The 13557-nt window shown below is 44.7% G+C and overlaps 1 protein-coding gene across 1 annotated transcript in view; it reads left to right on the plus strand.

The window, feature by feature from the left end:
- Nucleotides 1–5335: 5335 nt before the first annotated feature.
- KPNA3 (karyopherin subunit alpha 3) overlaps nucleotides 5336–13557 on the plus strand; it is a 79616-nt gene continuing 71394 nt past the window's right edge. The window contains exon 1 of the mRNA XM_048849573.2: nucleotides 5336–5581. Within this exon, the coding sequence (XP_048705530.2) occupies nucleotides 5495–5581 (87 nt within the window). The 5' untranslated portion in view covers nucleotides 5336–5494. The remainder of the gene's footprint in view (nucleotides 5582–13557) is intronic.

Below are 13557 nucleotides of genomic sequence, written 5' to 3' on the forward strand. Positions count from 1 at the left end.
TTAGCTATCAAACAAGAAACCTTTGTTGAAATTAAGCCTCAATCTTTTGAATATTTATAGTAAACAGAAGTGTTTATAATGTTATTTTTTTTCTAGCAACCCATCAGGTTTATAGCCATCAGTCAACTCAGATTGTGCATACTGAGAGTAGAAAGATCTCCTGCATGACTGTCACAAATATAACCTTGCTGTTATCTTTTGAAGCCTAGATCATTGTTATCTCTTCAAATACAAGGAAGTCTTTTTCTCTTTACACTGATTGAACTGTACCAAAGATTTACCAGGTATTCTCTATACAGCTTTTAGATAAACATTTTTTTTTATCTGTAGCATCCACACTATTTAACAAACTGTTACTTATTATCAGGGACAACAGAAAGGCTAATGGAATGTTGGCAAAGCCTGTGACAACTTTGTGCCAAATATGTGGAATTTCTGTAAGTGGGGAAGCTGGATTTTCATTTTCTATTCTATTTGGCCTTACTCTTATTTTAATATTGAATTTCTGAATGCTGAAAATGTACCTGGTGCTGGACAGACCAGAAGGGAGACAGGAAGTTTAATGTTTAAAAAGGACAAACAAAATAATACTCCAGAACAGTGGAGCAGGGTGAAAGTATAATGGTACCAGAATGTTTTTCTTAAAGGTGACCTGCAAAGGACTTTTTAAAGATGGTGCTTGTACCTCTGTTTGCTTCTTCATGATATATAAAAATGGTATGAAAATTTTTTTTTTTACTGTTTTCCCTCTTCTGCTTGTTTTGTACTTTGGAAATATCAGAAATATCAAATCTGGTCTTCTGTAGCTTTGCTGGACGACATCCCTGGGAAGTCTTGGGTGCGTATTGTGATCTCTAACACCTTAGTTTATTGGAGTGAAGGTACTGAATCTTTGTGCAAAATGTTAATTACTGAAGTTAAAAAGATGTTAACAAAAACAAACTTTAAAGAATCTAAGTGCTCTTCTACACATAGTTTTGTAATAGTTTAACTACATTTGTATTTAAAAAAAACAATTTGAGTTAAATCAGTGCAATCCCCTATTGGGGACACTTCACACTGGAGGCTGGGTCACACCCAATTTAAATCAGTTGTTAATGCCAATTTTTTTTAAACCAGTAGAAAACTATGTATAGATAAGCCCTGAGGGGGAAAAAAAACCCTCCTACCCCCAACCCCTCTCAGTTTCTCCATTCACACACTTGATTCTTGTGATGTCATAATTTCATTAGTACTACGGACATAGCTTTCCAGCCTTGACACAGTGTTGCCTATTCTCATTATATTTGATGTTTTACTTAAAGCCCCAGCAGCTAGTGACAAGTCATGAAGTGAGAATCACACCTTTAATTAAAAAAAAAAAAAGTTTCTAGCCTTCATGGTTGTGGAGAAAAGCTTAAAAATACAATCTGAATGCACTCCAGAGGCTAAAAACCAGAAGGCAAATAAAAAGAATCCCAAATGTATTGTTTTTAAATCTTATACTTTTGACTCAATCACATGATTCTGAGGGGCTTGAGTGAAAATTTTTGAACATCTGGGTTTGGCAACACTGTAGGGGCCTGAATAAGCATGTAAACAAATAAAACAAAAATACCTTCTTCCAGACCTCCTCTATGCATCATATACAAAAAAAGGATAGGTTTCAGAGGAACAGCCGTGTTAGTCTGTATTCGCAAAAAGAAAAGGAGTACTTGTGGCACCTTAGAGACTAACCAATTTATTTGAGCATGAGCTTTCGTGAGCTACAGCTCGCTTCATCAGATGAAGTGAGCTGTAGCTCACGAAAGCTCATGCTCAAATAAATTGGTTAGTCTCTAAGGTGCCACAAGTACTCCTTTTCTTTTTGAAAAAAAGGATACCAGCCCTTTTCCCTCCTCACCTTTCCAGAGCACCTTAGGGTAAATCTTCACTGGAGACTTAACTCAGGGTATCAACACATGGGCTAGCTTAGCCTAGGTGTGAGCAATCACACTGCAAAGCCCTACTGGAGTTCCTGCATCCAGAACTGGTGCAAGCACATTGTGGAGGCCCAAAGCAGGAATATTGTTGGGGCCCCCGCCACAAAGTACTAAAACAGGCAAGCTCTTATAATAAACAGCAAATAGGGGACCCACTTGAGCTACGCAGGGCCCTATGCAATTGCTTAGTCTGCTTATGCTTAGACTGTCTCTGACTGCATCCTCACTGGTGCTGCACTTCCCAAGGGGTGTTGCTAATGCTACTGGGGGCATTACCCACAGTTCTTTGTCCTGCAGTGTGATAAGCCACTTTTGTGGGAAGGTGCTGGAGGATAACCAGCACTCAAATGGTTTAGCCTGCTTCCTCACTGCAAAGGTTTTAGCCTGCAGCCCCAGATGAGCCAGCCAGCCTGCGTTAAAAGCACGACTAAACTTGGGTCAGAGGGTTGTGTGTGTGGATGGGAGGGGTTTGGAGCAACACCCAAGTAAGACCCTGAGTTAACTCCACAGTGAAAAATCTACTCTTAGATTATGCTTTGCTAAGAAAACTAACATTTATAGATTTCATGGGGAAAGCGTGTGAACCTAATACCAGCTATCATTAGAGAGTTGTTCAAAAGTATTAGTGCAAGCCTATTCTAAAAAGTGACTATGTACAATGGTATCACCTTGCTCAACAGATCGGACCATGTAGAACAGACCCCTGTGTGTGTTTAAAGAATAGCTGCATACCTTAGTGACTGAAATAAAACCCTGGTATTATAAGCACTTATGTATGTGCTTAACTCCATGCAAATGAATACAGCCATTGGATTCAGTCAGAATACCTGTGTAGATAGGCGTTTGCAGATAAGGGTTTAAGATTTGACTCCTTTTGGAACTGCAAAACCAATTCGGTTCATAAATTCAGATTACAATAGGTTCAAAAATGAAGTGTCTTTTCTGCCGCTGGACCACATTTTTTGTGTGAATCCCACAAAACCCTGTGATTTGTGACTTCAGTATCCAACCCTTTTGTCTGTCCAACTTTTTATAAACTGAAGTTGCTGAGACTAGGAAATGTTGTCCTCTATTAACAAACAAACAAACAAACAAAATCAGATGGAATATTTTATCATTTGCAAGTTTTAAATAGGCAGCATTGTTACCATGGAATGTCTTTTCAAATGAGCTGAATTTTAGGATACGACAGCTATCTCAAGCTGTGCTTGACACATGCTAGATATTTGTTACTTTAGACATAAATGGACTTGAGTTTATATCCCAATGAGATGCAAAAGGGGATGTGTGCCTTGTAACAGATTCAAACAACACTGCATCAGTCATTCTCTCACAATTTTCTATGCCACCAGAAAGGCTAGTTTTATTCTTTTTAAAGCTTATTCTGGAGTAAACATTAAAACCTATTTGTAGAATGGAAGTTATAAGAATCTATCTTTATTTTTAACACACTTTTTGTGTAATCTTGTTAAGAGCTGTGCAGCTAAATGACCTCAGGCCATGTTATAGATCTCACAAGCCAAACCGGGTCAGGTGTTCAGGTCAATATTTGCATGGGAGACCATTAGGGAAAATCCAGGATTTTTAAGAAGCTGTATTGATTTTGACCTTGTCCTTTCTACAAAAAGGTATGTTTTTACTCAAGTTAAAATCCAAATGAAGGACAGGAACTTGATCTCCTAAGTGCTAACTCATGTGAAAACTACAAACTGCTCTGTCTTTCTTCACCAGGATTATACCTCAAGTTAGTTAACTCAAGGGAGCTAACTCCAGTTAAGAATACACAGTTTTTCTATAGTGAAAATAAGGCCTTCATGGGTAGCCCTCTCAATGGCTACACTAGGAAAAGAAGAAAAGGAGTACTTGTGGCACCTTAGAGACTAACAAATTTATTTGAGCATAAGCTTTGTAAGCTACAGCTCACTTCATCGGATGCATTCAGTGGAAAATACAGTGTGGAGATTTATATACATAGAGAACATGAAACAATGGGTGTGTTTACACACTGTAACCAGAGTGATCACTTAAGGTGAGCTATTACCAGCAGGAGAGCTGGGGGAGGGGGGAAGGGGGAAGGGGAACGTTTTGTAGTGATAATCAAGGTGGGCCATTTCCAGCAGTTGACAAGAACTTCTGAGGAACGGGGGTGGGAGGGTGGGAATAAACATGGGGAAATGGTTTTACTTTGTGTAATGACCCATCCACTCCCAGTCTCTATTCAAGTCTAAGTTAATTGTATCCAGTTTGCAAATTAATTCCAATTCAGCAGTCTCTCGTTGGAGTCTGTTTTTGTATTTTTTTTTTGAAGAATTGCCACTTTTAGGTCTGTAATGGAGTGACCAGAGAGATTAAAGTGTTCTCCAACTGGTTTTTGAATGTTATAATGCTTGATGTCTGATTTGTGTCCATTTATTCTTTTACATAGAGACTGTCCAGTTTGACCAATGTAAATGGCCCCTCTGCCATGACAGGCTGAGGTAATCAAAGCTGACACACACGGGATTGCAACCTCAGGTCTGTGAGTAGCAGCAGTGTATGATTCTAATTTGAGGTGGTGATGGCCTGAGACCCTGATTGAGTGGGTCACTTGAAACCAGGAAGTTGCCAGTTAGCCAGGTAACTGACACATAGACACATAGCCTGAGTCACAAGCAGTGTTGCCAACTCCCATGGTTTTATTAAGTCTTGAACTATTTGGCATTTGTCTTAAAACCACAGTGCCTGGACTCAGGAATACAGGGCAAGCTCAACTTTCATTTAAAAAATGTTTCCAGCTTCCACGATTGCAGAGAAAAGCCTGAAAAACGTGCCCCAAATGCCCCCCAGCAGGAGAGAAATGCAGAGTCTAGGTTGGGGGAGCTGGGAAGGAGACATCTAGACATCCTGCCTGGGTACTGAAACTAGGGGTACAGGGTGCTGCAGCACCCACTGGCTTGAAGTGGTTTCCGTTATACACAGGATTTACAGTTTGGGTCAGTGGCTCTCAGCACCCGCACTATACAAATTGTTCCAGCACTTGCATGTGCTACAAAAGCCTGGCATTGCCAGGGGCAGCTGCAACTCTTGCACCTCCATAGGAGACCGCCATGAACAGCGCGCTGTGTGCACGCCACCGGCAGAGTGGGCTGGGCGACCCACAGCACAGCACAATGCGGCTCACAGAGACTACAAGACCCAGGGTGCCACGCGGCGTATCGTCTCGAGGCTCCAAGCCGCACTGCATGCCGGGGGCTGTAGTCTCCGCCGCTCGCTACTCCGAAGGATTACGCGTTATGCAAATTAGGCGCCCCTCAAATTAGCATAAAGCCACAGCCGCGGAGCCGGGCCTGAAGCAGAGGAGGCGTGTTCGACGCTGTCACATGCCTCGCGAGCCGCGCTCTCCGTCACTCAGCAACGGCGCGTGCCCCTGCTTTCCATCCCCCCTCCTCGCGCTCGTCACGGAACGTCCCTTTCCCCCGCCCTCTCCCCCCTGCTCCCCGCGAGCCGCCGCCGGAGCCGCCTCGCAGTAGCTGGGAGCCGCCGCCGGAGCAGCCATGGCCGAGAACGCCGCCGCCGCCGCCGCCGCGGGCCTGGAGAACCACCGCATCAAGAGCTTCAAGAACAAGGGCCGCGACGTGGAGGTGAGTCTGGGCCGGGCCGGCGGGTCCCGCTCCCGCCGGAGCCGAGCTCGGCCGCGCCGCCTCCTCCCCCTTCTCCTCCCCCTCCTCCGCCCCGGGCGGGCTCGAGGGGAGGGGCCCGCACCCCGCTCCGAGCCGGGCGGCCGGCGGGCCCGGCGGGGGCGCAAGGAAAATGCCCTCCGGGTTTTTCTTCTCCGTCATGCGGGCGCGGCCTGGGGAGGGAGTAGGGAGCCCGGCAGGGGGTGCGCGGCCGGCCGCGCCTCCCATCGCCGCGGGCCTGCAGCCTCCCATGGCGGCCGCCGTCTCCTCGCCCCACGGCCGGGCGGAGATGGGGGGCTGCCGGGCGGGGGGCGCGGTCGCGCCGCTCCCCGCCCCGGCTTGTTCCACATGGGGCTGTGTGAGGGGTTGGGCCTGCCTGGGCAGGCGGCGGGATGCGCCCGTGTCCGTGTGGCCCCCTCCTCTCCCGGCTAACCAGCTGCCGCCTCCCCTCCCTGCCCGAGGCTCAAAGGGATCGGCGGCGCTTGCAGGGGCTGGACAATGGGGCTGGCTGCCTTTTGTGTCACCCCTTCGGGTAGTAACAACACCCCTTCCCCCAAACACCCGGCCGCAGGTCCCTCGCACGTCGGGGCTGGTGCGAAAGGCTGCTCTCTCAAATGTTGTAGGCCTGCCTAGGCCGGGCTATAGGGGCCAGTGGCGAAATTGCAAGGGCCGCTCCCACACTCAGCTGAGCTTTTTTATCACACACATGGTGATGGTCGCTTGCTTTCCTCCTAATTCTTGCTTAAATCCCCCAAAGAAGGTTCTTGAAATGACGGCAGTAGCTTAGCAATGTAGATCTGCTGAGAGTCTCCATCTGCTTACATCAGGCAGTACAGAGGGATATCCTTCCTTAATACACCTTTCAAATCTGAAATGCTGTCTCTTTTACAAAGGTAACTGAATCCCCGAGGATATTGTTTAGGTCTTTTGACTCCACTACCCTTCAATACCATAAGCACCTTTTATTGTAGCCACTGTGAAAAAGAGGAGAAATTCTGAGGGGCTGACATCTGTCCTTTTCTAGCTAAAATAATGAGGAAAATATCTCTCTGAAGTGAAAGTTAATCTAGGATGAAAAAGGGAATGGTGTTCCTCAATTATGTTGCTGTATTTGATGATTATAGTATTTAAATAATCCAAAATAGACTTTGAATTTACACCCTTTTAAGGTAAATTTTGAGTTGGGGCAGAATTCACACCCTTACTACTATTGTTTGGGTGGAGGCAGTGCTTTGCAGACCTGGTTTAACAGGAGCCATGTCTTTGTAAAGATGACATTCAAATTGTAAGCTAGTCTTATCTTAATTTCTGTTCAAGTTGGTGGTGGTAAATCTCCCTTGCACACAATGCTCTTTCCATGGAGAATGCGATCTTTTTACAGAAAGGCTTTCTCTCTCCATTTTTGGGAGACAATTTAACAGTGATAATTAGATTAGCCAAAAATGTCCCACCCTTACACCTAGTAATTGGCCTCTGTCTTTTGTTTTTTTCCCCTCATTTTCAATCTTGGGCTGTATTTTTTTGTTTGCCTCTCCCTCTGTCTTTTTCTTTTTCTTTCTCTCTCCCTGTTGAGAATACTGGCTTTGCTTCAGCAGTGCTGATCTTAAGCTTCTGCCTTCCCAATCACTGGCCTGACTGGTTGAAGAGCAAAGCAGGGGCAAACAGAGCAGTTTCTGCTATGTGGGGACCCTCAGTCGTTTAAAATTGCCTGATATGCAGATGTGTTTGAAACTGGTGACCACTGCGGAGAGGGGATTTGAGGGCTTGTCTATATGGGGAAATAGGCAGGCATAGGAATAGTTATACTGGAATAGCTACAGTGGAGTAACTCCCTCATGTGGACACACTATTCTGGAATAATTACTGTGCTTTGGAAGCCTAGTTATTTCAGAATACAGTCAGTGGAGTTATACCAGAACAGGCTGTATAGACAAGCTCTGAAGTCTTACTTTTCAAGGTGATGGGTCACACTGCTTAGCGCTTGTCAAGTCGAAGGGTGCAGCCATGGTAAGAAAAAGGGTGCTTAGCTTAAACCTGGTAAGGAAACCTGTTTCAGTTCAGCATTGATGCACATACCTCAAAAATATCCTTCTTGAAAGGAAAAGTATAGAAGTATGTAAAAGTTGCTCATTGACACAATTAATTTAAGGTTAGAAGTGTGTTTTAAATGAAACTTAGAATCTGATGGGGGGGGGGGGGCAAAAAGAATCAAAATCCTAGAACATATGGCTTGTTTTTAATGTCCATGTTCCAGTAACTTTGATTGTCATTCTTTTTCTCGCTGTCCAGCGTATCCATCTTGAAGTAAACAATAGAGGTATCCTTTTTAATAGCTCTACCTAGCTAGCTATTAGGCTACCAGAATATCCAGGAGATTATTTTAGAAGAATAGTCCTTGTTTTGCCCCAAGACATTATGTACTTACTATCTGGTGATGCTGATGGATTGAGCTGTTTCTGAATAAAAGGTACTGTTTTTTTACGGGGATGTTCCATTGATTTAATAAACTCTATGCTATACTGGGCAAAGCAATAGAGCTCTGTGTGGGACTAGCGTAGAGAGCCCTGCAGCAGGACTGAGATCCCACAGGACCTGCTGTTATAGTGGGAATGGGATTAAAAATAGTACCACACAGGGCTCTACAAAGCAGTTGTCTCCGATAAGATTGTCGATCTGGTAACTGATATGGTTGAGAATTATTTGGGCTTTGGCAATTGTACTACAACAGAGATGTCCTCCTTTATAGGAGATATTAAAAATGAATGTAGAGTATATTGTTTAAGTAACCCTCTTCCTTTAGCTTCTATTCAACTAATATTATTGAATACTGTAAAATCACTTTTGGTCAGGTACAAAATGTTCTGGCAAACCAATATACTTATTCTTTTCTCAAATTATAATTAACATTGATATTTTCACTGTTGGATCTGCTATGCTGTAAAACCTCTTCTTGTTATAACCTGAGTAGTCCTTACATTTTTTTTTAGGGAAGAATCCTTCTATATGCAAAAGGACTGGTTCTGTTGTACAGCAGGGCCAGGTCTTTGAGAGAGAGCACAGTGGGACTATGCAGTATCCTGTGTACCACAGAGCCAAGTTTTGCAGTCCCACCTCTGTAGGAGAAAAGAAAGGGATATGTTGGTGAGCAGTTGTGTGGCCAGTGGATTCATGAACTGTACAGTCTGCTGACTGCAAAAGGACGGACCACTGGACTGCCCTGGTTCCAGACTTGGGGAAGAATTGTCTCCCTACCCCTGTGCTGGTTGCCCGTGAACACAGCCAATCTACTCAAGCTATGCCCATAGACTCAGAATTTCAACCTATGTGTAGTACTGTTAATATCTCAAAAAAAGTGGTCCTTCCAAAAAATGGATTAGTAACAGTCTAACACCAAATTGTAACCATGAAATTAACGTATGTTCTTTGTTTTATAAACAACAAAAAACCTTAATTGTTGCAAATTGCGCTGTGAAGTACTTTTTAAACATTCTTTTCAGTTTTAAAATATATAGGAAAAGACTCAGATTTTCAATTTCTCAATATATGAGCAAATGCATGGCGTTTGCTTGTGAGAGCCTGCAGTGATGCAACACTTAAGTTGTGTAAGCCTTTTTTGGAGTTTGTAACTTTGCTATTTAAACTGGGCATGTCCTGTAAAGTCTCAAAACCACCTAAAGGTATGTCTACACTAAAAGCATTACAGATGCAGTGCTGCAGCTACTCTGCTCTAGTGTAGACACATGTTATAGCAACAGGAGGAGTTTTTCTCTTGCTGTAGTATATCCACCCCCTTAAGAGGCAGCGGCTAGGTTGACAGAAGAATTCTTCCTTTGACCTAGCAGTTTTTATACTGGGGCTTACTTAAGTTGACCTAAGTTTTAGGTGTAGGCCAGGCCTTGTACTAACAAAGTAATATAAAGTACAAACTGTGATATATTTTAAGTACAATCAAACCTTTTAATTTAGAAAAGCAGTTATAAAACATCAAGTGGACACTGAAATTGCAACTAAACTGACTTTTTAAAAAAATGCAATTTTGATGTTGAGGTTTCTAGTTTGCTCTCTACCTGCAACCCCTGCACCTGTTCCCTCAACCCTATCCTGTCCCAGCTGCTAACTTCCCTGACTCCTGTCAATCCTTTCTTGCCTTGCCTTAACTTCTGGCCTGGTTCTGGTCTGTTACACTCATATTTTTGTTTAGAGCCATAAATAGCACCCATGCACAGTCTCATGGTGTCCTGCCAGTTATTTAAAATTACAGATCACACCATTTCAGTTAGCTCATCCCTTCTACCAACAAGCAGTCATAAATAAAAACATACAAAAAAGAAAACCATTAAAAGAAAGTTACGTAGGTTGCAAAGTAAAATAACAAAACAACCCTTCCTACCCCAAAGTCAGGAAATGTGTGATCTGCAAGGTTACCCATGCACCCTTCTGTGTCCATCCTGCACATTCTATGTGAGGTGGGGAAAAAGTATGTGATCATGTAATTAAAATTGTTACAAAGCATTACATAAGAGGCGAGAATTAAGGTTGCATAGGCAACTATTTAAGGCATTTCCTAACTTTTGAGAGCTTGACTTTGCAACCTACATTTTTGTAACTTTGGAGATTTTTAAAATGTCTCTGCCTTTCTCATGTACAACTGTAACAACCCAAGTCACGAATCAGAAGCATTTGAACCCTGAACTATCTGCCCTGCAGCACAGGTTTCTACCACTTGAGCTACATGATTGACTACATTAGGTGGTAGCAGGAGATGGCTACTTTCCTGGGGAGGGGAATGAGCTGCTGGTGTTACCCCCAGACTCTGGGGGTAAGAGTGAGTAGGAAGAGATTGGTACAGCTGCATTTGGGACTTACAGAGGAGCTCAGCTCTCTCCCCCATACCTGGAGTTCAGGGATTTCCTTTTTCATACAGTGGCTCCAAGAAGGGGCTGGATTGCAGGGGCATGGGAGTGTAGCCTAGAGTAGTTAAGCACTGTAACAGGTTACCTAGGGAGGTTGTGGAATAGCTCTCAAACCTGTTCTTAAAAACTTCCAGTGACAAACACTTGTCAGGGATGGTCTAGATCAGGGCATCTCAATCTTTCTTTCTGAGCACCCTGCATACATGCTATTAAAAACTCCATCGCCCACCTGGTTTTCTGCATATGAAAACCAGGGCCGGTGTTGGGGAGTAGCAAGCAGGGCAATTGCCTGGGGCCTCATGCATCAGCACCGGAATGGGAGGGACAGGGGGGCAGGGGACCATGGTCCTCCCAGTTTTTGAAAGTGGATGGGCCTGTCCTGTCCACTTTTCACCCCCATCCTTTCTTCCCCCGGAGGCCGGGGGGAGGGGTGTGTGTGCTGTGCTGCAGACCATCTATCTGAGAGCAGCGCCTGGCCCATGCCCAGGGCAGGTGGAGGGTCTGCATCTCCTCTCAGCTGCCTGACTGCTCAGCTCTTACAGCTGTGGTTCCGATGCCTTGTCCTCCGGCTGTAACTGAGTTGCGGTAAGAGGTGTGTGAGGAGCTGTGAACCCTCCATCTGCCCTGGGCAGGGGCCCAGGGGCTGCTTTCAGTCCCGCCCCCTTCCCCCCCCCCCGACCCTGGGCAGGTGGAGGGTCCATGGCTCCCAGCCCACTCCGGCTTCTGGCTTGGCTGAGGGTGGGGCTTCAGGCAGAAGGGGCAGGGCTCCTGGCCCATAGCCCCTCCCTCACTTTTGGGAAGGCTCTGCTAGGGCTGGCATCATGCTGCAGGTGCCCCCCTGCAAAGCTACATTGCTCAGGCTTCAGCTTCAACCGCGAGTGGTGGGGCTTAAGGCAGGGGCTTCAACCCCATATGGGAGGGCCTTTGCTTTCAGCCCTGGACCCCAGCGAGTCTAATGCTGGCCCTGTTTGGTGGCCACGCTGAAACCTGCTTGTGGCCTTCCAGGGGGCCTCAGATCCCTAGTTGGGAACCACTGGTCTAGGTAATACTTAGTCCTTCCTCAGTGCAAGGGTGTGGACCAGTTGACCTGTCATCCCTTCTAGCCCTATGTTTCTGTGATTCTGTCTCTGCCATTGTTCTTATGACTCTGCTGGTTTCTAGGTGTTCGCAGTGTAGTGTCTGCTTCAGCTGTTGCAGCTTTGGCAGCTGTATGGGCCCAACTCTTCAGAATGTTTGCTCATGTTCAGTTATTTTGGCATGCTGTCAAAATTTTCCTGCTGATCGGGGCAGTGTCAATTTTTTACACCTTATTAGTCAGCCAAATCTGAACAGAATTTCATGCAGTAAATGAAAGGTATGTCTCTAGATCAGGGTCTTTTTTTCTGCCAAACTTCAAAAGCCTTCTGCAAGCAGTGGAGATGTTAGAGCTTCTAAAAAGGGTTGTAAGAGTATTTTATAATGGAAAGTGTTAAGCAAATAAGTATTGCTACTAGTTTCCCATATAATAACACTCCCACACATGGGAGAGTGAAAAGCACTAGCCACTGATTCTGGCCTCTATTATGTTAAGGGGAACATAGCATCATTACTTCAGCTGATCGCAACTGATACAGTACATCGTCTCAGAGCCTATCTCATGTTGTTCCCAGGGCAATTGGCGTAGATCCCAGAGCACAGGTGTCGTGTGCTCTCTAGGACAAATTGTCAAATGAGTGGCTGCCCTTCTATACCCATTCCCAAATAGATTTAAAATGTAGTCCTATGTAGAGTGCATCTCCAAACATACTGTGGTCTGCTCAGTCTCCCTTGACTCAAGTCTTCAGGGTGGCTTTTTGAGGAATGGATAGACAAGAATATGCTTGTATTTTGAAAGCATGGGGCTAGAAGAGAGCAAGAGGTTAGTGAAGGATAGCTCTTCAGGAGCTTCTTCTCTGGAATGATTCACCCAGTTCTAGTCTACCTCACAAAACAGCTAATAGAACACAGTGGAAAATGTTTAACTTTTCTGCTAAACTAAAATGTTAAACTTCATGGAAGTCAAATCTGCTATACAGTGGAGTCGCATCTTACATGGGGGTTAGGTTCTAAAGTCAGTGCGTAAGGCGAAAATTGCGTATAGTCAAAATTACTCTTGAAAAATCCCTTAAATTGCCCATAAAGTACAGTATACACTCCATCACATTAAGATTGGGATCAGCATCCATAGTGCTATGTATCTGAGAACATAAGCCTTGTGTACATGGCCTTGAAACAGCGAATCACGCTTTGGTTGGGAGGATGGAGGGGGTATTGTGGGGGAGAAAGACTACTTCAACATTGTTATGCACAAACTGGAGTGCCGCAGAGTGGCCAAGAGCATTGTCTACGATCAGCAACACTTAATGCTGCCATCACCCAAGCCTTCTTATTTGGTTGCCAGAACACAGGCAGGAGATTTTTGTTCTTGCCTTTTAGGGCACAGGGATTTGCAGCTCTGTAGAGCAAGCCCAGCTTTATTAAATGCCCAGTTGCATTGCCACAAAACAGTCACATGGTCTTTAGCTGCTTTGAAGCCAGGGGCTTGTCTTTCCGATTTCGAAGTGTAAGTGTGGTTTGGGCATTTTTTCCAGAAGAGTCCAGTCTCGTAAGCATTAAAAATTTGTTCCAGAAGATAGCTCTTTTCTTCTATGACTTTCTTTAATTGTTTGGGGTAGGCTTTTGCGCCTCTTCATTGGCAGATGCAGTTTCACCAGTAGCCTGCACGTTTTTGAGGTTGAAGCAGTTCCTAAAACTGTTAAGCCAACCTTGGCTGGCTTTGAATTCCTTCTCATTAGAAGGCTGTCCCTCTTTGGCAGGAGGTTTGAACAGCACGTAGAGGCTAAGATCCTTTTCTCGCAACATGTTGCCATCGATAGGCACATGTTTATGGCTCATGTCTTCCAGACATAAGTTTAATGTCTTTTCAGTCTTCACGAAAGTCTTATCACGCACCTGGCTCGTCACCTTAGTAGTTATTGGAGCACTTGATGCCATGCCTTGATGAATTTC

Source organism: Caretta caretta, chromosome 1 (genome assembly GCF_965140235.1).
Source record: "Caretta caretta isolate rCarCar2 chromosome 1, rCarCar1.hap1, whole genome shotgun sequence".
Classification (NCBI taxonomy): Eukaryota; Metazoa; Chordata; order Testudines; family Cheloniidae; genus Caretta; species Caretta caretta.